The 27,579-nt window shown below is 34.8% G+C and overlaps 1 protein-coding gene across 2 annotated transcripts in view; it reads right to left on the minus strand.

Annotated features, from left to right (window-relative positions):
- LOC126746305 (protein son of sevenless) overlaps positions 1 to 11,597 on the minus strand; it is a 79,929-nt gene extending 68,332 nt beyond the window's left edge. For both annotated transcript variants that reach the window (XM_050454493.1, XM_050454486.1), the window contains exons 1-5: positions 11,138 to 11,597; positions 8,178 to 8,297; positions 7,974 to 8,117; positions 7,760 to 7,924; positions 182 to 360 (exon numbers count right to left, since the gene is read on the minus strand). In XM_050454493.1, coding sequence (XP_050310450.1) covers positions 182 to 360; positions 7,760 to 7,924; positions 7,974 to 8,117; positions 8,178 to 8,297; positions 11,138 to 11,227 — 698 coding nt within the window. In that variant the 5' untranslated portion in view covers positions 11,228 to 11,597. The remainder of the gene's footprint in view (positions 1 to 181; positions 361 to 7,759; positions 7,925 to 7,973; positions 8,118 to 8,177; positions 8,298 to 11,137) is intronic.
- Between the last annotated feature and the right edge of the window lie 15,982 nt (positions 11,598 to 27,579).

Genomic DNA, 27,579 nt, shown 5'->3' on the forward strand with positions numbered 1-27,579 from the left:
TGATTTTTAGAAAAATAGTTTGTTACGCATTAACAAATACTTTAAATTTGATTTTTGAATACAAAATATAAGCGCAAATAAATCGCACAGTGCATTAAAAAGGTAAACTTTACAATCCTTGTAGGGTGCGTAAAACGAGACGTGCAAGCTTAATAGAAAAAAATATAGTTAAATAATTTACCTGAAAACCTTTATGATCATATGCAATTCTTTTAAATACACTTTTTCGGAAGCAATAAGTTCCCTGACGGTTTCTTCGTAGGTTAAGCTGGTTCTCGGTGTTGTTAAAACCAGTTTCTCGTTGAGGCGTTCGCTGAAGTTGCCACCGCCTTCATCTTGATAGAACATGTCCATCAAGGCCTATAAAATAGTTGTTTTTCATTTAATGTATATGCTGAATTTATAATTCTCCACTAAAAACCAGGTTGTTGATAAATTTGAAATGAAATATATTAACAAGGTACTAAATATCATTACTACTCTTTACTGTACTTTTTTATGTTAATACATTTTTGTAGACTTTTATGTATTTGTTTACTTCTAAGAAACAGCCTATTTAATACTAAAGGAAAACAGTACTTAAAGTTACAAGAATATACAGTGTGTTAGTTTTAAGTACTTAGCCAAACTTCAAGAGGCGATTTTTAGAATAATTGCAAAATGAAAAGGTCCGATAATGTTCTCTTTTTAAGACACGGAGTATTAATGCCTTTTATTTAATAATAATGGCTAAACAAATTTAATAATGATTTGGCCATTTTTATTTCAATTTGGCAGTGTTGCTAGCAAACAAACTGTCCACAGTTCCACGGGAATGCTAATTCTAGCCTTTCAATGTGCTAAGGTTTCATTGAGTTTAATTGCTATATTACTTGTCATTTCACGCATCATTTTTTAACAAAATGCATTTATCATGCTGATCATCCTGCAGTTAGTAGATCTAGCGTTAGCAAAATTAAATCAAAATTTAGGGAACACGGCCATTTAAAAAAATTATCTAACGGAAAACCTTTAAAGGCATCTGAAGATGCTACGCTGAATACTCTATTAGAAACGGGGAATAATCCCCATGTTGCGATTAGTATAGGAATTTTCCAAGCATTGAAAGAAGTTTTTGAGATTATTTAATTTTATTGGAGGTTCATTACAAAATCTAGTTTTTTTTTTAAATTAATTAATGTAGATTTTTTAACTAGAATTAATTTTCACCGCCCAAAAGAGCTACTAATAAAGAAAAAATAGGTAAGTAAGTTCAGAATGAAAATACACTGGTTTAAATTTAAATAACTGAACCAAATTAAATGAAAAAAATATACAAACATTTAACAAAGGGGTTTCAGGAAATTTACAAAAGACTTAAAGTATTTCCCTTCAATTTCAATGCAAGCATCAGTTAAATTGCTAAACCATTACCAAGATTTGTACGATAAAAGAATATTAAAAGAAAAATGTTGACACCATATTTCTTAAAAATAAAGCATTGCCAGATCCATTATTTTTCGCTTGCAAATCACTACAAGATTCATCCCTTTAAGTTTGTCGACATACTTAACTAACACCCTATATATGCAGTAAAAGTTTTTAAATGGCATTAAGGAAGAGGTTATGTCATGAAAAAATATTTCACTCTCTTTGCCTAAACGGAAAACCCTTGTGATTTGTTAGTTTAAACGCAATTATTTTCTCTGAAAAGTTACATGAAATATTGTCATATCGTGTTGCCCCTGGGGAATAAGAAAACCAAGAAGAGCAGAATACAGGGCTTTTAATCATTAAATCATCATATTTTTTAAACCTTTTTTCCCCCGAAGTATCAAGAATTGCTTCTCTGCCATTATCTTAAGTAGTACAAAGCTGGATCAAATTGAAACTTATTGAAATTCGAATATTTTATTGTATTGAATTTTATTACAGAAGCAATCCCAATAAAAAGACAATGATAAAAATGGTATACATAGCATAGATAATTTTATAGAAATAAAATGAAATCCTATAATGTAAAGCGAATATCGTATTTAATTACATTCAATATTCCCCCACTTAGAACACCCTGTATTGTAGGTAATATATTGAAATTTATTTATGAAATATAGGGGAAACGAACTAGCCCGACATTTAACCAAATAGACAGTCCCATGGTGGATCGAAAGACAGTATAAACAGAAAGTCTGGTCTGGTAAGATGCAGTTAACATGGGATACATAATAGATAATATATTGCTAAAACCAGATTTTGATCTTATAATAAAATCGAGAGTATTTAAGGCAGATCTAACCTCAGCAGTATATGCGTTAAAATTAAACGTTTAATCGACTGTAAGTCTTGAATCAGCACAATATTTTGAAAGAGAAGGTCCGCATATTGATAATTAACTTCATGATTCAAAAGGGATATAGGCAGTTTCTTGTTTTTTTGATCATATATTTGGTGTAATTTATTACGGTTGTACCAATCAAATACTGTATTTATTTTACCTCGGAAAAGCAGAGATACTGAGGACTGTTATTAAGAAAATGGAGAAAAGTTAAAGAATTCCCACTTAATGTAGTGTAATTAAATTTTTTAATTTAAATTAAATTTAAAAAACCTAATATTACCATACTCAACAAATTGTTTAAAACTATACCATATTCTATACTATACCATATTACCATACTCAACAAATTGTTAAAAAGGATAAAAAACGAAGTTCACGATTTTAGGAATGAAAAGTGGAATAATTTCTTAGAGGAACTAAATAACGATGATGAAAACCACAAAAACTATTGGAGAGTCTCTAAGATACTGAGAGGAAGAGATAAAACTGAGTTCCCGCCCATACAAATACCAGATGGATCACTAGTTTATACAGACATAGAAAAAGCAGAAGCATTCAATAACTCACTAGAAAAACAATTCAATTTAAATAATTTTCAAGAGAACCACACTGTATCAGCACAAGTTAACCAAACATATAGCGAAATAGAAATTATACAATACCAAACAATTAATGCCCTAAAGAAAATTAGATTTCAAGAAATAAAAGACATAATCTCAAATCAACAAAATAGAAAAGCAGCAGGTGTATATGGCATAAACAATAAAATGCTTAAAATGCTACCCGACAACATAATATATAAATTAATGATAATTTTTAATCAATGCCTCACCCTATGCTACTTTCCAAACGCATGGAAAAGGGCAATAGTAAAACTACTACCAAAACCGGGGAAGAATTTATCAAAACCGGAAAATTATCGCCCTATTAGTTTACTCCCTTCAATGGGGAAAATTTTTGAGAAAGCGGTGCTAAGCAGACTAAAGGATGAAATAGAAACATTAAAAATAATCCCGGTAGAACAGTGTGGTTTTGTAAAGGGCCTATCAACAGAAATTCAGCTTGCAAGGATCCAGCAAAGTTTAGTGGATTCGTTCAATGCCAAATATTCAACCGCCATGATCACACTCCATATCGAGAAAGCTTTCGATAGCGTGTGGCATGGCGGTCTGATTCACAAAATGGCGGCATTTGGGGTGTCTCCTGGTATTACAAAAATTGTACAGAGTTTTCTTAAAAACAGGGAATTCTCTGTTCAAATTAATGAAAGTACATTGGAATATAAAAAAATCAGAGCGGGGGTCCCCCAGGGCTCCCCGCTATCACCCACCCTGTACAATATATACCAGGCAGACATACCAAAAAACGACCACTATTCCAAGCTGGCATTATTCGCGGACGATACTTGTGTCCTTGCGAGTTGCCAGTACCTGGATCAAATAACAGCGTATATTCAGAGCCACATTGATAAAATATCCACTTGGGCTGAGAGATGGAAGATTGAGATAAATGAGGATAAAACGGAGGCAATCCTTATCACGAAAAAACTTAATCGTGACATTCCAAACTTGATGGTGCTTGGCAGGGTAGTCCCCTGGAAGAGCGAAGTGAGGTATCTGGGAGTGAATTTTGACAATAAGAACACTTTTGTACACTACATTAAAAAACAAATAAATCAATGTAACGGTTTAGTTCAGAGTCTCTACCCCTTCCTGGGCAGGAAAAGCAAGATGTCACTCGACAATAAACTCCTCCTGTATAAGCAAGTGATCAGGCCTAAGCTCTTGTATGGATTTTGTGTGTTCGCTAAGATACCAAAAACAACAATGGGTTACCTGGAAACCTTTCAAAACAAGACGCTTAGGCTGATCACATATGCTCCGCGATACGTCAGAAACTCAGATATTAGAACTGATTTAAAAATGAGTACAATAGAGGAGTTTATTGTCGCTAGACACACTAAGTTCAAAGAACGAATCAGGGCATTGGACCATCCTGAGATCCGAAATTTCCTATTAAAATGGCGGGAAAACAAGCCCTGGAAGGGAGTTTTCTGACCACACTGTCATTGAGGGACCACTCAGGGGCATGAAAATGTAACCGGGCGAAAAACAAGCAAACGTCGTTAAACGCTCAGTTTGCAAATCAAAAACATTCTCAAGGTCATCCCAATCCGTCCGCTTTTATACGGCCACATCAAGATCGTGCTGGGGGGCGGAGACTGCTGTTGGACTCGTGACCAATGGCAGCCCACCTCCTACCTTATAAATATAAGCACACCAAAATCCCGAGTAGTCAATCCTGTCGACCCGGGCCAACATCAACTCCGATGCACATCGATGCGACCCAAAATAAAAAGATATGCGCCTAAACAGCAAGTAAGGCATCAACAGACCGGCAAGAGCCCCGATGCTAGTTCCGGAGAAATCAGTGCAGAAGAAGAACAAATTGTTTCCTAAATAGTTTCTATGCCATTGGGTGATCAGAATGTCTCTATGAAGTCTAAGGGGCACAGATTAATTAAAGATGTTGGAAGATTAGAGTTTTACATATAAGGCTGAAACATTTTCATTGACAATTGATATTTCACTTGGAAAATCCCAGATTATCTTCAAGTCCATTAAGCATGTCAAAAATCTGCTTTTCGAAAATTGTAACTATGATATATTCTCCTTAAAATTAACGTACCCGCAAACTTCAACCATCACAGAAAAATCAGGAGCAGGACGTGATGGTAGATTTGTAACCAAATTAAGGATATAGCCTTGTTCATTCTTTATATCATTACATTGCTGTGAGTTGGCAAGAGTATTCTTCATTCAAGAGTAGTTCTGGTCACCTAACATTATTTCTCCTACCATTTTAAGTATGATTTAAAGCGGTAAGATGATAAAAAAATATAAGATAATATGTTATTAGGGAGTTAGAATCCATAAATAGTAAAGACGTTAACAAGGGTAAGATTCAAACGAACCATAATACCAATAATATCGGAAGGCATTGTTTACTTTCTCTCTCTATTGAATTATCTTTTATTGAATAAGAGAGAAAGGATATCTTTTTGTGACCTGTCAAAGACTGACATTAAGCTCCATCCTATTTTTACCACATGAGGTAATCAGTTTGCAAATCCAAAAAATCTTCAGTAGACTTACAGTGTTATAAAAATTTAGGTCGTTTGAAGATATAACTCACTATTGTGGAAATACTCATGAATATAATTGAGGAAAATATTAAATAGTAATAGTCCCATGTATCAAATGTATCTCCAGATGTACTTTGCTTTGAATCAGACTAAAGATTGTTGTAGCATATAATCTGGGACCTGCCATTCAGATAACACTTCATCCAATCATTCAATGGTCCGTTCAACCGAGCCAAAGCCAATTTTGATGATTAGGATGTCCTGAATGATCTTTTCAAATGCCTTGGAGAAGTCTTTGTATAGTGAAAAAGAGGCATCAGGCAAGTAGTAGTGCAAAGAAAAAGTGTGTAACGTCTGTTTACTTCTTACAGAAGAACCAAATTGTGCATTCATCATGATCTAAGTCAGAACAAATAACTATTCCCAATAATATGAAATAATTTGGTACTAAAGTCTTTATGTCAAATGGACTTCATCAGTTGTACGCTGCAATGGACTATCAGGAATGTAAAATAAAATAAAACACGTATCCAACATAAGAAAGAATGAACTACATCTGCCTAGCGCTTGCGGTTGTATGACTTTGTCAATATTAAGGACGACTACTAAAAGGGAAATAAAGAAAAATAGTAGACCATCGTCACATGCTTTTGTTTGAAAATTTGTGCACCAACCACGTCGTACTTCGTCTACTATAATTCTTGGATTAAGAGGCGTCTACTGAGACGCAAAAGTTACATTGAGAATGAATTACATGACACCTGCAGTCTGACTTACAGACGGGAATCACTTAATTTAATTTTCAGCAATCGGGATATTTTCCTTTTAAGTGTAGTTAGAATATGTTAAATGGATTTGGAAGGATGAAACTAACTTTTTCTTTTATAAAAAATATATATTTTTATGTAATAGTCGGATAAATTAAGAAAACTTTTATATATTAGATAATAATCACTAGGTATAGTACAGGTTTCAATATCATTAGCAAAACAGTAACTTGAATTCCCTTACAATTCTCAAATTCATTACAAGATAATTTCTCTGGCAATCTTGTCGATTATCATTCTGAAGCAAATCCGAAAACATTCCCAATACTACAAAAAATCAAAAGGACTTGATTAACATCCAGGACAACTTGGTATTTTTAGCAAAACTTGTACAATACATCTAATTAAAGTGAACCAGCTTCACTAAACCGGCAAGAGCGCAAATTGCTAGTCCGGACAATGAGTGGATAACAACAAGTGAACCAGCCTGTAAATTCAACTTAAGACAAAGTTTAGTTCTGATTAAAGACTTTCTTGATAGTTTGAGCTAGAAGGGATTTATTTGTCAACTTAATAAAAAATTAAAACTTCGGATTTGCACATTTATTCCACGTGTTCATTCTGCCAAGAAATTTTTGTTTAATATTTTACATTCACATTCTTTATCCATTCTATGGAATATCCATAACATAATACTTTGATTAATTTTTATTATTCTATAAACTTAAGATATTCTTTTTCACAAAAACAGAGATATCATGCTTAGTAACATTATATACAATATTTTTCACAAAATTGAAACCACTGATTCTGTAGGTCGAAATTCACAATCAAAAATGTAATTGGTGCTCTAAACTGGAAATCCGCATGCAAAAGTGCCACAGTGCATCACTTAAAACCGTCAACTGTGATTTAAATACATTATTTTCATATTTCCATAAAAATTTAAAATTTATGTTATAAAAGAGCAACCACAAAAAAATATAGTTTGAGCAAATTAAATTTAAGGGAACAGAAATGCATTGCAAGCAACTGAAAAAAAGCATGGATGATATAAGATGTTATTATTTATAAAAAATATGACATCAATCAAAGCACAGCCCGATAAAATACTTAAAAAAAAGCATGGAGAGGAGAGAATGAACATTACTAATAATTACTAAAAAAAATCTACTTAGTGTATTTACAGAAAAATGTGGTGTTCTTATATTTATAATCCATCATGTCAGTGTGTATTTTTTGTATCTAAAATACTCATGCAGAATCGACACTGACGTAAGAAAAAAAATAACCGCTACGTACCATGAATGTGGGCTTGTGGCGCAGCGTGAAAAAGCAAAAAGCAGTTTTTATAGCAACTATTTAAATAGCCTAACGAAAATCTATTTATTTAATTCATATACAGATTGACCACAATTCTAGTCATACCGTATATGTTGTAATACTTCTAAACACTAAAATATTTGTCTTAAATGATATCTTAACATAGCTGAAATTAATAAATTTTATTATATATAGAAAAATGAGTACCTTATCCACTTTCATAGAAATTTGCACATCCTGGTATGTAATCTCCAGGTGCTTGATGTTTTTGGCATAATTACCGACTAGCTTAAGAATATCTGCGCTTATATACTCTAAAACTGCGACTAGAAACAGCGATACTGACGAATCAACTTTGTACAAAAGCAGTTCCTGAAACCAATAACGTGATTAAATAATTAAGACAAACTAGTGTGCATACCTTTTGCATTAAATGGTGGATCCGATCCACGGGCAGCAAAAGTACCGACTTCTTTTTACCCCGTTCTAAGGCTTCCTGGGCTTCTTTTAGGGCCCATTTGTCAATGGGGGTGGGGAATGTATTTTGTACTCTGTATTCCACATCCTAGGTTAAACAATGATTATTGTTGAATACAATGTGAAGGAAAAAGGGTGAAATGCATACCTGAACAGAATGTGGACTAGGTTTGGCACAGAGCATGCCTAATAGCCGGAGACATAAGCTCTCTACATAGTCGAGAGCTTCTTCTGTTGCTCCGAGTTTTGGATGGACTTGTTCCAGAACCTGGAAAACAATCTACATTAATTGTGGAAAGCTTGATTGGTTTAATATCCCAAACCACACAAATAAAACTGGTCAATTGGATTTTTTGGTAACAAAACTGCTCAATGGCAGTTTGCTCTTGCTAAACAAAGAAGCTCAAAATTTACCAGATATTCAATCTCCATTGCAAGATTTTTACTTTAAACTGCAATTGTGACAAAACAATATAGTGTAAAATATCTTGGTATTATTATAGATGAAAATGTTAAATGAAACAAATTACAAATTACTTACAAAAAGAATCAGAAAATTGATATGTTAATTTTCTGTAATTAATCAAGAACTGTAAAAAGCACATTGGTTGAAGTTTTAAACTAAAGTTTAGTGATTTGGAAGTCTTGTCCAATTGTCCAAAAAAGGGTTATTAGAGTAATCTTGTTTAAAAATAGACTTTATTTTTTATTTTATTAAATTTATGGGAATCCCCATTTTACAAAATAAATGTACAAAATAGATTATTACATACAATAGATAACTTAACCTAGTGAGTTGATACAATGTAAATAGTCTGCTCAGGCTATTCTTAAAAATGGACAGTGAACTACTACATAAATCAATGTTATGAGCGTTTAAGACACTCAGAGATCTATCTATAAGAGAATGACGGCCATATTCAGTCCTGTGCATAGGAACATGATAAAGGTCAAAATTGCATACAGTTCTATTTGGAACATTGAGACCCACTTTAGAAAGAAGGTCGGGAGCATTAATCATGCCATTAACCAGCTTAAAGACAAAACAAAGATCAGCGTTCCCACGCCTTTTGGCCAATGTATCCAGGTTAAGTCTTACTCTTATGTCCTCACAATGGTACTCGTCAAAGCTAATGCCCATTCTAAATGCAGCACACCGCAAAAATCCATCTTGTACTCTCTCAATCATATCTATTGAATTCTGATATGGAGGAGACCACACTACTGAAGAGAATTCAAGATTAGATCTAACCAGTGAGACATAAAGGAGTCTATAGGCTTGCAGAGAGAGTTGTGAACCTATACCTGTTTACAGCATCCAACACTCTTAGTCCCTTTAAAGTTATTTTAGAGATGTGATCAGATGCTCATCGAACCACACATCCAAATCTTTGACTACATTCACATACTGCAAGGACTTACCAAGGATACTATATGTAGAATTGAATCTCTTCGAACCTCTATGAAATGATATGTAGCAACACTTGGAAATATTGATCCTCAATCTGTTCATCACTGACCACTCACAAAAAGCATCAAGGTCTTCCTGAAGTTGAACTTTATCCAACAAACTAAGTTTAAAAAGAAAGTAAACAACACACAACTTTACAATAAAATAGTAATATGCAGATGATGAACAAATCAACCAAGTTAATGTGTCCCATAGTCAAAATATAATACAAACTTTCAAAATTTGTACTTAATTGTTGTTATGACTAACATATGTATCATTGTATAGGGTGGACTGTACCAGACTTCTTTAAGACTCTTAAATGAAAAAAAGAAACTATATTCAACCCATTTATTATATTCATGTGATATTTTTGATGTCTATTTAATTTATCTTGAAATATTGTCTTTTTAAATTTCTCTTCTAATAAAATAAATTAAATTTCTCTTTTAATATTGTCTTGAAAGTATATTCCTTTGTTAATGAAAACCCTAACTAAATAATGCCAGATTGTAGGGACTTGTTAAATATAACATATAAGAGGTAATAAAGAGTATGGAAGCAGAACTTTAAAACTTTTTTAGGGATTCCATCAGGGCCTTTTCCCTTGTTTAGATCTAGAGAGTTTAATGCCTTTTCTACTTTAAGGGCACTTATGTTTATTACATCAAGACTGTCATGCATACTTAATCTTACACTATACATATGTTTTATCATCATGGTACAAATAATGTATTGGAACTTTTAGAAACAAATATCTTGAAAACTATTAACTTTAGGCACTTCTTTGTTGCAGAAATATGAGATAATAAGATTTTTCAGTCAGTTGTTGTATGCAGGATAGCACAAAAGTTATGATAAGTTATTTATTAAAATAGTGCTCTAAGTGGTGCCATTTAGCAGTTTGGCTATACAAAACAACAGCCTTGGTTCTTATACTGTAAAACCTCCCTATATTTAGTTTGATGTCAAAATCTGAAAATAAAATTGTAACTTTGACACCCTGTATCTCCAAACTATCAAATTTTGGACAACTAATCGAATACAGGGTTATTCTAATGACGTTATTCTATTTATGTCCCAAAGTGAGTGATTTAGTGCGCGATAACACCCTCTTCGTGATAAAATTTGGCTTTCCGCCACTTTTAGTGAAAAATATATATTGAAATCTACCTACTTTGCAAAAAACCCGACCATTTTCCGTTAGTTTTGACAAAAGCCGCTAAACTGCAGAAAAAAAAATCTGTGACATTCTATTTTGAAAACAGAAATGAATGGGAACTCTTTAAAAGTTAAACTTCGAGAATAAATTGGGAAAATAAGAGCAGTGTTTTCGGCCTTTTTATCAAACATAGATCACTAAAACTGGCAGTCAAACTTCAGTCCTTCACAGTATAAAATGTAAATAATGAAACATTTTTCTGATTTCTATGTTTGACCTGTATAGATAATAAAAATGCTAGGAACTAAGAAACTAGGGTTAGGTATATGCTTTCATAAGCCTCTAGAAAAGTCTCTTAATTAGCTCAACAAATGGCTTTAATGAATGTTTTATAGAAACAAAGTAGGGTCAGGCCAAATATGTTGAAAATCAATTTAAAATACAGTAGTTGACAGGTGCACAACAAGCACTAATCAGAACCAAAAGGCATTCTTACTTTCTTTAAAGCAGCTGTTAGAAGGCCCTTCCATTTCGACGCGTTTTCTTCAGATTCAAAATCGTACTCCGACCCGATGCTAGTATTCATATTTATCACAGGAAACGGGGAAAAAAGACGATTTTCAGTAGTAATACTCGAACAAACACTCCTGTTCTATTAGGGCAATTGTCATGTCCAAGATGAGAAAAAAACACACACGAAAAACAAAGCGGGACCGAACTCATAAGAAAAAAACAATTAAAAAACAGCTCTTAAGCTCCGGTAATTCAGCTCACATCTCACATGTCCGTTTTTACCGTAAAATTATAAAATATTCTCCGATTTTCTTTTTGGCGAATTTCTTCTTGGACTTGACAAAACAATCAGTTGTAAATCGCCATGTTGAGACGACACGGTCCGGGGCTATTGTTGTCTTTTTTGCGCTCGCGTAAATCCGATCGCTTGGTCTCGTTTTTTTTCAATGACAAAAAAAACACATTGATCCGAACGTTTCGTTTATCGGCTATTTCATTCTATCTATTGGGAATTTTCGATAAACCGTCTCCGTCGGCAGTGCAAAAATGGAATCACGCCGGGCATGCGCCTATTGTTGATCAATAAAGGAAATCTGCCATTTTGGTTGCCTAACTTTAACTTTCTTCTTTGATTGGTTTGAAAGTGCCAAGGCGCTCAAGTAATAAATAAATAAAAATATACTTTGTTTTTAAATTTATATCATAATAAGTTAATATGGATATTTTATTCTAGCTTCTAAGTAATTGATCGCATAATCAATACGTTCTCGAATATGTTAATTGGATCTTATTAAGTTCGATTTTATACATTTCTCGATAAGGTACCACAATACGGGACTACTACTGAAATGTTAATGTATTAAAACGGCTTATCAAGGAAATACAAGAAATAAAGGTATTTAAATATAGTATACTGAAAAATTTACGCGGCTATTTTCGCCATTTCGCTTTAGTACGTGTATAACGTGTTGCCTACCGTTAAATAACGAAAACGTAAGTTTAATGCAGAGTACTTAGCTACAAGGGTTTCTCAGAAAGTTATTTATAAAAAAATCATTAAAATTCAGTTTAATTTTTTTTATGCCTATAATACCACATGTATGAAGCTTGTATAGTGAAAATCGGAATCGTATGTCTGCCATCTTGCTTGGCAAAATTGACAGAGAGCTGACAGGCAGTTGTTGACATTGACTGATAGAACATCATTTGTCATTGTCATACCATTTGAGTTTGACTTTCATTTCAATGAATGCTGGAAGCCTGGGGTTGAGTTTGCTGTTTGTTAAAATAGCACAAAAATCTTGACAACCTTTTCTAATCTATTTAAAAATTAGGGTTGTTCACTTCTAACAAAATACTTTTATATATTATTAATTCTAATTTATATAAAGTCTCATAATAAATAATTGTAAATTACTTATATCATTTTAATTAATGTTTTTTCAATAAAATGAAAAAATAAATGTATTAAAGCAAAACATTGTTTTTTTTCTATTTTGCAATTGGTGTTATGTAGTACACTATTGTCAATTGATTATTGCAGTAAATTAACTCATTTACATATGTAAAATAAAGCTGAAGAATTTTATTTTTATTCTGTTCAATTTTTTGATTAGGCATTTGATTTAGATATTACTTAAATATTAAGATTATCAGATTATATGAAATTTGATTTTCCGCCTAAATTTGGCCACGCCTTTCTACTATTATGATTGGTCCAATTAGGCATGTCAAACTGTCAAGTTAGTGACAACAGTTTCCGTTGCCAAGCGAGAGGACGCTTGCTGATTTGTCAGAGGAATTTCTATCAGTTTGTATGCAACCACCACTTCTTTATATTTTTGTGTTTTGTGTATAATACGTCTAAACGTCTTTAGACTTGCAACGGACATCTTTAAGATGTATATTTTATTGTACCTAATGATTGCCCGCTAGATTTAGCGGAATAATTCTAAGCGAGTTAAAACTGATTTTAGCGGACAGCATAGCAGTTTATTAAATATTCCGTTCCTTAGTTTAATAAATTTTGTCACATTTAATAAAAATGCCCTAGTATTTTTTACTTAATGTACTATTTAATTTTAAAATTTGAATTTCGCGCCTTAAGCTATAATGTCATGTGTGTTGACACTTTTTTAGGTTGGCATGAATGAGATCATTTGACAAGTAGAGGTTATAACGTAACTCGATTATGACATGGCGAGACCGGGAACTTATAAATATTCATGGACTGCTAATACAAATGGCCACCATGATCAAAAATATCTGCTGCATTTTTATAATGGCCCCCCCCCCCGGGGAGGGCCGGGGTAGAATAGCCCTCCGGTACGCTCTGCCTGTCGTAAAAGGCGACTAAAAGAGCAACCCCTTTGGTGGTAGATGTTGTCCACTTGCATCGCCCGGTTCAATACCACCACATAGGAGTTAGGCGGCGTGAAGTGGTTCCATGGAACTCACGTTTCGCCGCCATGTCGATGTGTCCGGTTTCCAAAGGGGAAACGGAGAAGAAAAGTAAATTCATGATGGCGCCCTCACTACCAAAACTTTCCGGAGGTAAACTCGCCTCCCATTCGGATCTCCGGGCGGAGGCTGGTTGGGGAGGTCCGTCAGGCGGATCAAAAAGCCTAAAAATCAATTTCTGCAACATGAGAGGCCTAAACACCAATATTAATGCAGTACACCAACACCTGCAATCAAAAAGGCCTCATATTCTGGCATTAGCAGAAACAAAGGTGAAACCTTCAACAACAAAGCGACACCCAATATAGACGGCTCTTTTTGAACCTGGTTGATTGCATTAACCATCTGCAAATTGACTACCCAAGCGCAGAAATCATCGTCATGGGTGATTTTAACGTTCACAATATCAACTGGCTGCGCTTCTGCAACAAGAACGACGATGAAGGACGAGAAGCTGAACTATTTGCCACCATATGCGGGCTTACGCAGCTTGTGAAGGAACCTACCAGAATCCCCGATCGAGACGGCGAGTTCGCGAGTCTCCTAGATCTGGTCTTGGCTTCAGACCCTGACTCGTACACTGTATCAGTACATGCCCCCCTAGGAACATCGGCCACAAATTGATAACAGTCTCTTGCCAGTTGGAGGTTAAAACGCAGGATCCTCCGATGCCGCGGAAGGTATGGCACTATAAATCCATCCACAGTGGATCCATCTTCGGGAATTTTATCGCTCATTCCCTTGGAAAGAAGTCTGCTTTAGAACCAATAACATCTCAGAATGTGCAAACCAAATTACAGAGACGATCTTGGCAGGAATGGAAGCTTATATCCCCTTTTCTACTAAATGCGGATTAAACAACAAGCAATGGTTCAACCTGAATTGCAAAAAGGCAGTAAACACTAAAAACGCAGCATATCGCAAATGGCGTCAACATCCTTCCATCGAAAATTGGAGGAACTTTTTAGCCTCCAGAAATAGCTGCAAGCGAATTATTGATGAATGCAAAGAGAGTCACAACAACAGGATCAAAAACAAACTGCTAAACTGCCCAAATGGAACAAGATCTTTCTGGTCGGTATCGAAAGCCGTTAGTCAAGGATTTGCTAAGTCGGCCTTGCCACCCCTAACAGCAGATGATGGTTCTATCGCGGTAACAGCAAGGGAAAAAGCCAACTTACTGGGTAAACTCTTCGCGTCCAATTCTACTCTGCACTCGCAAGGCAAAACACCGCCATATTTGCCAAGGGTGAATTCATCGATGGGAGAAATTTCGTTTCCCCAACGAATTATAAATAAAATTCTTAAAAGCGTAGACACCAACAAAGCTTTTGGACCCGATGGAATTCCAGCTCTAATACTAAAACGTTGTGCAGACGAATTGACTCCTCCCTTATGTAGACTGTTCACGGCATCGTATAAGCAGGGCCAATTTTCAACAAGCTGGAAAACTGCTCGAGTACAAGCTGTACCCAAAAAGGGTAAGAAGACGATGCCCTCCAATTACCACCCGATTGCACTAGTTCCAGTAATATCGAAGATTATGGAGAAAGCAGTCAACCAACAACTGTTAAGATATCTGGAATCATCTGGACTAATCAGCGATCATCAATACGGCTTCCGAAAGCTTAGATCCACCGGCGATCTTCTGGCCTACGTCACATACTTGTGGACAGAGGCCATGGAGAAGCACGGCGAGTCCCGCTCAGTCGATCTTGAAATTCCCGAGTGTGGCATGAGGGACTACTAACCAAGCTCTCCTCAATCGGCATACAAAACTCATTATTGAATTGGATCAAAAGTTTTCTTGAACAACGAACAATCCAAGTAGCCGTCGATGGATACCTCTCCGACAAATTTAACATTAACGCTGGAGTCCCTCAAGGATGCATTCTATCCTCCACCCTTTTCTTGGTATATATCAACGATTTGCTAGGAACCACTGTCAATCCAATTTACAGCTTTGCGGACGATAGCACACTTATTTCCACATTTAAGTCCGCCAAACCAACGACAGCGGCAAGTTCTCAGAATCTTAGGCAGCAACAAGTAGCTTCAACCAACAACGATATTAGAGCAATCTTGGAGTGGGGCGATAACAATTTGGTCAATTTTAACGCTAAAAAAACGCAGGCTGCAGTATTTACGATAAAGACTAACCTTGGTGGCCCGGAACTGGTTATGGCAGGGAAAACATTGCCAATGAAATCATCTTTACATCTTCTAGGAGTCGGGGTTACCAACAGTGTGTCCTGGCATGACCACGTTGCCGAGGTAGCCAGGGCGGCTTCCAAAAAACTCGGAGTGCTCTTCAAAACGAAAAAACTGTATATACCAGAACAGCTGCTGACTGTTTATAAGGCTCAAATACGCCCTTCCCTCGAGTATTGCTCGCATGTCTGGAGCTCTGCACCCAAGCATAGTTTAAACCTGCTGTATTCTATACAGAAGAGAGCTATTCGTCTTATCGACAAACCAGAACTGACAAAGAGTCTGGATAGTCTGGAGCACAGGAGAAAGGTGGCTGATCTCTGTTTATTCTACCGTTATTATCACGGTAAGTGCTCCTCTGAGCTGGCAGGCTGATTCCACCCAGGGCTGTTCCGGCAAGAAGGACGCGTCTAGCAGTTGCGGCTCATCAACATCGAGTAGACCTGCCTACCCCAAGTCGCTGTATCGGGACTCATTCATCTGGAGAACATCTTCTTTGTGGAACGGGCTTCCACCTTACATATTTCCAGACGCATACAACCTACAGCGATTCAAGATAAATGCCCACAAATATCTTCGCGAAAGCACCACTCCAAGAGTGACATAGGACTTTCCTCTTGTGCTTGTGTTTACCATAAAAAAAAAAAAAAAAATGGTTGTGTCTTTTTGATATTGGTCACTCTGAACATTTTCAGTGTTGCCAACAAAAGATATATGAAATTCGAGCCATATTTTAGCGAGTAAGCGGCTATAAGCGTCTGTAAGACATCTCATTCGAGCGATCAAGTCATGACGTCACCGTATAAGGCGCTTTAAGCGTTTGTTACCGGTCTACCGAGACCGCTAATAAACCCGATATGTCAAAGTCAAAGGGAAGCTATACAAAAAATAATAAACAATAAATATTGTTATTTTTTTAGAGTTGAGAAATTTATTGATAATGATGATATATTTAATATTAATGTATGTGAGACAGTTAAGACATCTAAACCAAATAAAAATGCAGAAAAGAATAATTTATCAAAAGAGCGAATAGATTTTGAGTTATAAGTTTGAGTAGCCTAAGTGTACGTGCACACAGGACGCGATTAAGCGATAAGCTTTGCTATGAGATACGACGCTATGCGATGCTATGCTTTTGATTACTTGCTATATTTTGGTTGTGTTTTAATAGAAGGCGATAAACAAAAGCGTAGTAACTTTCAAACCTCTGCCTGCGTCAGTTCCAGCTACCATGGAATTAATATTATTAGAAAATTCATTTTTACGATATACCGTATATAAAAAAAATGAAAAGTAAAAAAAAGAAATGGGTACATGAAATTTATCGTGAACGATTAACCTACGGAGAATTTCATCATTTGTCCTCCGAATTAACCCTATATCCTGACGAATTTCGAGAATATTTCCGAATGTCTTTGGAAACATTCATACTTATTGAAAATGGTATAACACCTTCATCCACCAAGCACCAGCATCCTTTTTTTTGTTTGAGGTTTTGGGTCGGACCAAAATAACGCCTTCTTAAAAGGAGTTGGAACATTTGATGCATCAAGGGTTTGAAAGGAGGTGCTTGGCTGGTCATGAGTGTTATTATAAGATGTGCTCGGCTGATCATCAGTTATTTTGGTTGGAGTGCAAAGATCTTCGGCAACAGAAGCAGAAGCAAGATTAGTGGGAGAATGGCTAAATCGATTATCTGTAACTAAGTCCATGGCCCCTTTTTCATTTGTTACTTCTGCATGTTGAACATCTGAACATGTTTCTAGTATCCAATTTTTCCAAATTTCGAATAAATGCTTATCTTCCACTGGACCATCCCAAGAATGTAGGTTTAAGGAGTTCCTGAATGTAGTTAGCTTTTCTTGGTCAATCCTGCTCTCAAAAATTTTCAAGGCAAGCAGGGACTTATCTTTTGTGGCGTTTGAAGCCATAGCAGCTATAGGGATGTCACTTGAATCGTCATTTTTGGCAGAAATTTTACTAAAATGTATATTGTCAACAGTAAAGGGGCATAAACCTGAAGATTTAAAATCATTTTGAATGGTTTCTGGTTTAATGTGTTCCAGGGTCTTTTTAAACACACCTCCAAAGTGCATCTTCTAAAGCCTATAGCCACAGTTTTTCATCCTCCAATTCTGTACCTCATTTCTGTAGGCTAATTTAAGGGGCCTAAATACTGCAATGTCCATAGGCTGAAGGATGTGTGTAGAATTGGGATATAAAGCTATCAAATCAATGCCATTATCACTGCAGAATGTTGATAAATGGCGAGTTAAGTGGGACACATGACCATCTACAAAAAAGAGAACAGGTTTTTGAATCCCCTCTTTTATGAGCCATGGATTGAATATATTGGTGATATATTCAAAAAAAGTGCTTGAACACATCCCCCCATTTTCGGATGTACCCAATGCCCAATCTTTAGGCACACTTGAAGCTATGGCAGATGGAATTCGCTCATAGGCCAAAACTATCATCGGCGGTGCAATATTACCAGAATACCCTTTTGGGGTGATCAGTTACTTGATAGAGATCATGGGACGTTAGATACTCCTTTATTTCCTGAAACCATCTACGATTTTGTCCTGAAGTTACACTTTCTCTGGATGTTGTCAAATTCTGTCATATTCTTTGTGAAATTTCCGGATGTCTCCTCAAAAATAGCAGAAACCATTTGTCGCTAGGACGATTATTGTTAGTAAACGATTTTGTCCGTTCTGAATGACTCATGATTTTTTGAACTGAATCTAAAAGCTGCATTTTTGAAACGGGAAAATGTCTTTCAGATAGTTCAATAATCCATTTAACCAATAGGGATTCCTCATGCTTGCTAAGTATTGTTGAGAGCCCCATGATACAAACAACTTCAGACTTTCCTTGCATCTTATGAAGTAGGGTTGTCCGTGGAACATGGTGGTTTCGAGCAGCCACTGCAACTGGTACACCATTTCTTACTTCCGCCAGTGCAGCTGTCATTTGGTCAGAGGTATAATTTCTTTTAGGCGACATTTCTGAAAAAGCAGAAGGACTTAAATATATTTAGTTTTGGCTCATCCAAATATTGACATCATTAAACCAGTAATTGACACTTGTGTCAATTACTGGTTTCCCTACTTTGTTTGAAAAAAATGAAATATTGGCAACATTGTATTGATACGTATTTCACACTCAAAATGGGATTGGTCAAAAGTATTAAAAACCAATAGTTGACAGTTGTGTGTGGAAGGAATAGTCTCTGAAACCAGTTATTGACACCTCCATTTTCTTGTAAACAAATAAATATGGGGAGATTTTTTAATTCATTTTATCTACTTTTAACTTTTTAAACAAAAATAAACCACAGAAAATAACAATACATGCTAATGCAAAATTTTTAAAATGGGCCACAAAAATTTACTTACCCTATTTTTTATACTAAGGAGCACAAAAAACACCAAAAATTTGGAACACGGGTTTACAACACGAACTGACCTAACAAATTCTGGAAATATGTTCAGGATTGCCAGATTTACAGAGGATTGCATAGGTTTCACATTTAATATGAAATTCAAATGCGTTTTCTTATTTTAGGGAAAATTGTAGAATGGTGTCAATGATTGGTGAAATGTAAATAACTGGTTGTTTACCTTATTCTAAACATATTTAAAAGACATAAAGAACAAAATGTCTTAACGCATTAACGCATCTTAACGCCATTAATGTCTCTTTGAGGACTTGTTAAAAACATCTTTAAATTATCTTTATATTATTTCTGTTAAATCAGATGGACAACCCTCATCATTGAACACCCTACCGTAGTATAATAAATCCTCTTATTAAAGAATCAGTCAGTATATCTATATGCAAATATACGATGACTCCTCTCCAAAAAGCCAAGATAAATGGGGCCATAAGGAATTCTAATCAATGCGACAACACTTCTGCTTCTCACCCTTCATTATTACAAACCCTCTTTAGATAAAACCGACTGAAAAGCAATAAAATGGTAATAAAATTTGGAACTTAGACAAGGGTAACTTTTATTAAAAATCAAGATAGTCTCAATAACATTTAAAAAAAGATTATTTTAGGTTAATTAACTTGATTGTTGATTTCAATGTTACCTTTGAATCTAAGAAAAAATACAAATGACAGCTCCAATTTAAGGAAATGGCCATCAGTCAATATCAGATGATATAGATAATATGTCATGAATTTAAAAAGTAAAATGGAATCCATGAAAACAATATTCAATTGTTCTTCTTATGAAATAACTCGGAATTCTGTCCTGATATTGACTTAAATGTGTAACAGAATTTTATCACATCTTAGGTAAGGCTATGGTTCTTTTTGGTACCCTAAAAAGATACAGAACCTCGCAGTTTCATATGTTCTTAGCTGAATTGAGATCTTTGGTGAGGCAAAAGAAAGTGACCTCCCAAGAGGTATCAGTCCAGTAATAGTGGAATAAATTTAAGGTATTATAGGGATAGTGAATTAGTAGGCTGTATCAAATAGCAAAATAATTTGCTTCATTTTTTCCTACTGTTGATTGAAATCTGAAGATTATGAAAATGTTGAAAATTGTAGAGGTATTTCCCTACAATCTGCTACTCCAAAACTCCTAGATGATTTAATTTATAACCAATTATATTTTCATAGTAAAGACCAATGAATTAGCCAGCAGCATGGCTTTAGGACCGGTAAATCTATATTGACAAACTTGTTGGTATTTCGGCGAAACTTGTTGAGTGCCTTGGAGGGGAGGAGTCAATTGGATGCCATATACACAGACTTCTCGAAGGAATGCGACATGGTCGATCATACTGTTCTACTCAAGAAACTGGATGTTTCTGGTTTTTTTCAATCTTATGATAGCGTAGTTGAAGGACAAACTGTCGGTAGACAAAGATCGTTAATGAAAGGTCAAGCCATGCTAGTGTCACTTCTGGTGTTCCCCAAGGGGGCCGTAATTCACTTTTACTTTTTCATCGTTTTCATAAATGATATTAACAATTGCTTCAGAAACAGTTATTTTTTGGTTTTTGATGACGACGTAGTTTTATAGGGAAATGGTATTTTCTTGGTATCTCTTTTGTAACATTATTAAGGATTTTGGCATATGGTTTGATGAGCACCTAAAGTTCAATACACATATAACTAATTATGTTATCAACTTTTCAAAAGTGCTAGGTTTCGTTTTGTAATTGTAGGGAATTCTCTGTTTATCAGGACCTGTAAAAAATTATATATGTCTCTAGTTGTGTCACAATTGGAATATGCCTCAATAATATGGTCCCCATTTTATATGTACAGTTGCAACGATCTGGAAAGCATCCAAAATAAATTTATTAAGTTTTGCTTATACAAACTTGGTATGGAAATTTTCAATGACCATGTATATGATGATGCTCGGAGGATATTAAACTTAAAAATACCTAGATAGAGGAGAGTTTATGCTGATTTGGTTGTTTCATGCAAATTAGTTAATGATCAGATTTTCTGCCCCAAAGTCCTTGAAGCAATATGCTAAGATTGGAAGGAGATCTGAAAACATTGTTGGAACATTTGGTCTTGGGCAAAGAAACAAAAGAGGACAGATTGGTACAATTTTGCAGGAAAAAGAAACTGAAAATAACATACACCTTTTTCAAACTGCTGCCACGGCATCTGTTTTACACGTGCAGATACCCCTAAGGACGTAATAAGAAATCAAATAAATTTGATACTAATCAGCCAAAGATTCAGAAACAGCATCTTTTCGGAAAAAACATATCTTGGAGCCGATATTTACTCCGATCACCACTTGCTAGTATGTCGCTGCCAACTACTTAAACTACCACCCAAAAAACAGATTATTAGATACAACCTAGAAAACTTTCACCACACAGCTCTAAGAATACATGATCAGGACATTCTTAGCACAAGAATAAGTAACATCGAGATTACTGAGGAAATGGAAGTAAAATATGCTTGGACCTCCTTAAAGAATATACTTCTTAAGACCAAGGAATCCCTAATAAACACCAAGCGTTAGGCCAAAAAACCCTGGATGACACAACATATCTTGGATTTGATGGAGCAACGAAGAGTGGCTAAAACACAAAATTCTGAATTGTAAGAATAGAAATCTTCACAGAACTATTAGAAACGAAATCAAGCACGCTAAAGAGGAGTCGATGAGCGATAAATACCAAAAAATAGAAGATCTTAGTAAATGATATGACACTTTCAATGATTACAAAAAGATAAAAGAAGCAACTGGTAGATAATGGAAAAAAGTGGCGGGAACTTAAATGATCAAAGGGGTAATCTGGTTTACGAAATAGAAGAAAAACTAAGGGTGTGGCAGAATTATATCGTCAAGCTATTCAGTGATGATCCACGTTCCGAAAAAAGAGTATTTTTAAATGCAGAGGGGCCAGATATAATTATTCCAGAAATCCAAAACGCTGTTAAGATAGCAAAAAGTGGCAAAGCTCTGGACACAGACAACATATCAGTGGAAATTCTCAAAGTCATACAGGAATTTTGTCCCAGAACACTAACACAGTTCTTTAATAAAATATACAACATCGGAAGTATTCTAGATGAATGATTAATGTTTACTTTTGTCGCTCTGTCTAAAAAACCCAATGCACAATCATATGAAGATTTTAGAACAATTAGCTTAGCAAATTTTCTGAAAGTGTTCCTCAAAATAATTCATGCACGTATCTACAACAAATGTGAGTCGAACATCAATTGCAGTACAAGTGCTGTTTCACCGATGCAGGGATCCTAATTGCGACGTATACCCATGCGTTGTGAACTACACTAAAGCATTCGATACGATGACAATACGATGCCAATACGATAAAATGATGGAATGATTGTAGCGAGTGGGAATCGACGACAAGGATAAGCGAATCATTAGCAACCTTTATTGGGGACAGAAGGCAATGGCGCGGTTGGATGACGAGAACTCTGAACCTGTTAAAATTTGTCGTGCAGTAAGACAGGCGATGTATATTCTCATCTCATTTATTCAACCCCTACTCTGAGGATATTTTTAGAAGAGCGCTGGATGGAGTTCATAGTGGAATAAATATAAATAACATTCTATACGCCGACGATACAGTCTTGATAGCCGATAGTTTGGAAAATCTGCAAGACCTAGTAAGTTCCCTTAATATTACCAGCGGAGAATATGGTCTAGAAATCAACGCCAAAAAGACAAAGTACATGGTAATTAGCAAAATTCCAATATCATTCACAAAACTGAGGTCGTCGAAAGTGTTGACAAATTCAATTATTTAGGAACCACCCTATCTGAAATTTGGAATCATTCTGTGGAGATTAAATGTCGCATAGAGAAAGCACAAAGTACTTTCATTACTTGATTGATTTGAGGTGAAAAAACGAATAGTACATTGCTACATCTACTCGGTACTCCTATACGGAGTGAAGAGCTGGACAGTTTCTAAGGCTATGGAGAAACGAGTTGAGGCCTTCGAGATGTAGGTTTACCAAAGAATCCTGAAAATGCCTTGGATCGACCATATAACAAATAATGAAGTACTAAACAGACTGAACTGCTAACTGCAACTCTTACTCACAATTAAAAAACCAAAACTTAAATACTTAGGACACGTAATGAGTAAAGAAAATAAATATCGTATCCTATAGAATATTATACAGGACAAAGTAGAAGGAAAAAGAGCTCGGGTAGAAGAAGAATTTCCTGGTTGGCAAATCTCCGCAAATGGTATGGTGCTACTTCCACTGAGCTATTTAGGTGTGCTGTCAATAAAGTTCCAATATGATGATCGCACACATTCGTAACGGATAGGGCATGAGAAGAAGAAGAAGAATATTTTATGATAAATGTTTTTTGTTCATAAATTTCTTATTAATTTATTTATTTAGAAATGCGTGTTAAATTTGATATGAAATAAAATTGTAAATTAAGCTTTCCTGGTGTTGTTTTGTGAGTAAATAGATTAATTTAGTTTCTTTTTCTTTATTTACAGGTGTTTCGAAAATAATAATGTAATGTGTATGCAGTACTACATTATTGCATTGGTTATAGTATTTCTGTGCGCTTATGCACAGCCTACTGCAGCAAATTTAGATTTTATTTCTCAAAATTCAGGTTTTTAAAAATGAAAAATATTACTTCCCAAATAGCACAGATACGTACTAAAGACGTATGTTGTACGTACTCTCCACGACATAATGTACGTACACAGGACGTACCCTAAAAGACGTATTAAGTACTATACAGTGCTTTAATTTCAAAACAATCCAACCTTAATAACTTTCTTAAAAAAAAAAAAAAAAAAAAAAAAAAAATTAGATATACAGGGGGACGTTTAATTATGCATTTACTGAAGTTCTGTCAATCACCTCCTCACCTCCAGCTAACCTCACTTTAATATGTCAAATGGGAACCCCCATCGTGTGATACATCATAGTAAGGAGCGTAAAATTCTCTATTCAACGGTACCAAAAAAAATAAAATCGGTAAATGTGTAAGCAAATAGTTAGCGAAAATGTCTAGAAATCATGAATATTTTATTTACGCCAAACTTTGGTATGTTAAATGGCTACCTCATGGTGTGATACATTATTTTAAAGGGCATTCATTATGCTATCAATGGTTGTAAAAAAAATAAAATTGATTGACCAAGAAGCAATTAAAGTGTAAATCGGTAAATGTGCGCCGTTATTAGCAAGAAAATAAAAAAGCCTATTTTCAAACTCCTTACGAACATTGGCAAGGGTCTGCCCGCTAATTTCTCTGCATTCTTGAAATATTCTATTTTTTAAATTCTCAATACTCTCAGGTGGGGTCTTATAAACTTTGCTTTTTAAGTAGCCCCAAAGAAAAAAGTCTAGTGGGATTAGTTCCGGAGACCGCGCAGGCCATTCGATTGCACCACGTCTGCCAATCCACTTTTCTCAAAAATTTTCATCAAGCCACTCTCGAATTACCAAAGTGTTGTGCGCGGGAGCTCCATCCTGCTGAAAATGTATATTATTTTCATTCAATAATATAGCACCATGTTGATCTACTTGATTTTCTCTAGATTGGATGATGGAAGGGTATATTGCATTTTCTAAAAGGTTTAAATAAATTTTGCCAGTCAAATTTGCTTCCAAAAAAAATGGCCCGATTATTTCATTCCCATAAAGTCCTGCCCAAACATTAATTTTTTGGGGATATTGGGTATGGCCTTCCTGAGAAACATGCGGATTTTCATTATCCCAGTATCTACAGTAATGTCTGTTCACCAGGCCATTTAAAAAAAAGGTCGATTCGTCACTGAAGCAAATGTTCTTCAGTAAATGGGGATCGTCGTCAATTCGCTGGCACATCACTTCACAAAATTAAATTGTCCTATCAAAATCATCTTCTCCGAGTTCATGAAGAATATGAATTTTATAAGGAGAGAACTTTTTTTTTTTTAAACTTTATGTACGGAACCAGTGGAAATATTTGTTAGTTTTGCGGCCTTTGGTATAGACAAAGTTGGATCCATAGCAAATTGTCCTAGTACTTCAACTTGGCATGCTTCATCGACAACTCTATTTTCATATTTTTAAATTAAAATTTAAAATACTAAAGTTTGGCGTGAATAAAATATTCATTATTTCTAGACATTTTCGCTAACTATTTGCTTACACATTTACCGATTTAATTTTTTTTGGTACCGTTGAATAAATAATTTTACGCTCCTTACTATGATGTATCACACGATGGGGGTTCCCATTTGACATATTAAAGTGAGGTTAGCTGGAGGTGAGGAGGTGATTGACAGAACTTCAGTAGATGCATAATTAAACGTCCCCCTGTATATCTAATTTGACGTGTTTTTTTTTTTTTTTAAGAAAGTTATTAAGGGTGGATCGTTTTGAAATGAAAGCACTGTATAGGACAATAACGTATATAGGGACGTCCACTTTCCGCAGGATTCTACGTCTTATGTAGGTACGATATTTTACGTCATGTATTGGACATAATATGACGTATCAAGGATGTTTACACGACTCCTTTTTTTTGTGTGGTAAAATGTATTTGGGAGAAAAAATAACTCTTATAAAAACTGAAAATATATTCATTATGAAAAAATATATACAACTATAAAACAAAACATGTATATGTCTAAAAAACAAAACAAAAAATGAACATTTAAGAATGTACATAAAACAAATATCATTTGTTCTTCGCAACTATTGTAAAATACAGTCTTCAATTTTCTTTGGGCTTCCAATCCCTGCTAGCACTACAGCTGAACCTTAAAATTATATTTTAAAATATTAAAATAAGCAAATTTTCAAATAAGTAATATAAATTCATTACCACTAAAATGAATAAATATGCTTTTACCATGAATTGGGCTAGATCGTAATAGATCCTTCCTATCAGTGAGTAAATAGTAAAACTAAATTGAAATATGATAAGAAAAAAACGAAGAAAGAGTTTTGATAAATCCTAAATTCACAGGAGTGTAAGCTTTTAGTACAAAGGGACAACACACCATGACAGTGGGGACAACAAAAACACTGTGTTTCTTTTGCGACCGACCTTGATAATTTTGATATATCATTATGACAAATACTCCATTATCTATACTTTTTATATGTTTTGAAAATCCTATATCTAATTATTTTTCGACCAGATCAACATGTAAATTAGCCAAATTTATAGGGTATGTTAGTCCTTTGGAAAAAAGAAGTCTCAATTTGACAGCTGGTGATTAATTTATACCGAATTCGTCGACTTTTTCTATTAAAGCAAGAAAGCATGCAAATTGTATTTTTTCTGTTTACCCACCGAAATTAGAAATATGAAAAATAAAACTTAGAAGTATATTTGAAAAAAAAATCTTTCCTGGCATATAGTTTTCACAAAAAAATTAATATGTTTTTTTATTCTTGTGTAATCCATATGAGGTAAAACATTTTCTAAGTATTAATATATACGTGTATGTACGTCCGCGAGATGTAATTAAAGTACGTAGTACGTACGAACTACGTATCCAAAAGTACGTACTAAATACGTTATTTTTATAACAATGGACGTATGGACATAAATATGACATAAAAATTACGTACCCAGGACGTATGGTGCTGTTTGGGTTGTGATACAATATTAAAAAGGAAATTTTTAAAAAATGGTTAAAGCAAATTTGGCGCCCAAAAAAAACAAAATTGATAATGGTTTACAAAAGACGAAACGTCGTATTAAAAATCTAAAAACACGATCAGACAGCACAGGAAAAGTGGCAATGCAAAAGTGCAAATTATTATAAAATTGGTTAAGAAATGAGCTCAGAAAAAAATAAAATAGATTTTTCAAAATTTCGTATTTTTTTGAATATCTTCGGAAACATTCGAAATGTTTATTTTTTTAAGCGGCATATTGTTAAGCTGAAAAATTCTCAACTTTATCTTAATTTAACCATCTTCGTATATCTTACAGATTTCGAGATTTCCATTGAATTTGAAACACCCTATCATACGTCAGTTTTGAATGATAATAAAACCGGACCAGGATCGTATTCACATTTTTTTTGCTAGTAATACTGTGTAATAATGGTTACATACAAATATGATTTAATCATGATAAATTGAACAAAAATTCATAGAATTTGGACCTAAACCATCATATAGACCAAACGCAATTTATTCCCTTTTGTGGGATTGCCTATCAGGGCGCACTAACCCCCTGTTTCGTATTCAACGTCCCGACGCCGACGCGACGCCACGTCTCCCGTAAGGCGTGCG

The sequence above is a fragment of the Anthonomus grandis genome, chromosome 2 (genome assembly GCF_022605725.1).
Source record: "Anthonomus grandis grandis chromosome 2, icAntGran1.3, whole genome shotgun sequence".
Classification (NCBI taxonomy): Eukaryota; Metazoa; Arthropoda; class Insecta; order Coleoptera; family Curculionidae; genus Anthonomus; species Anthonomus grandis.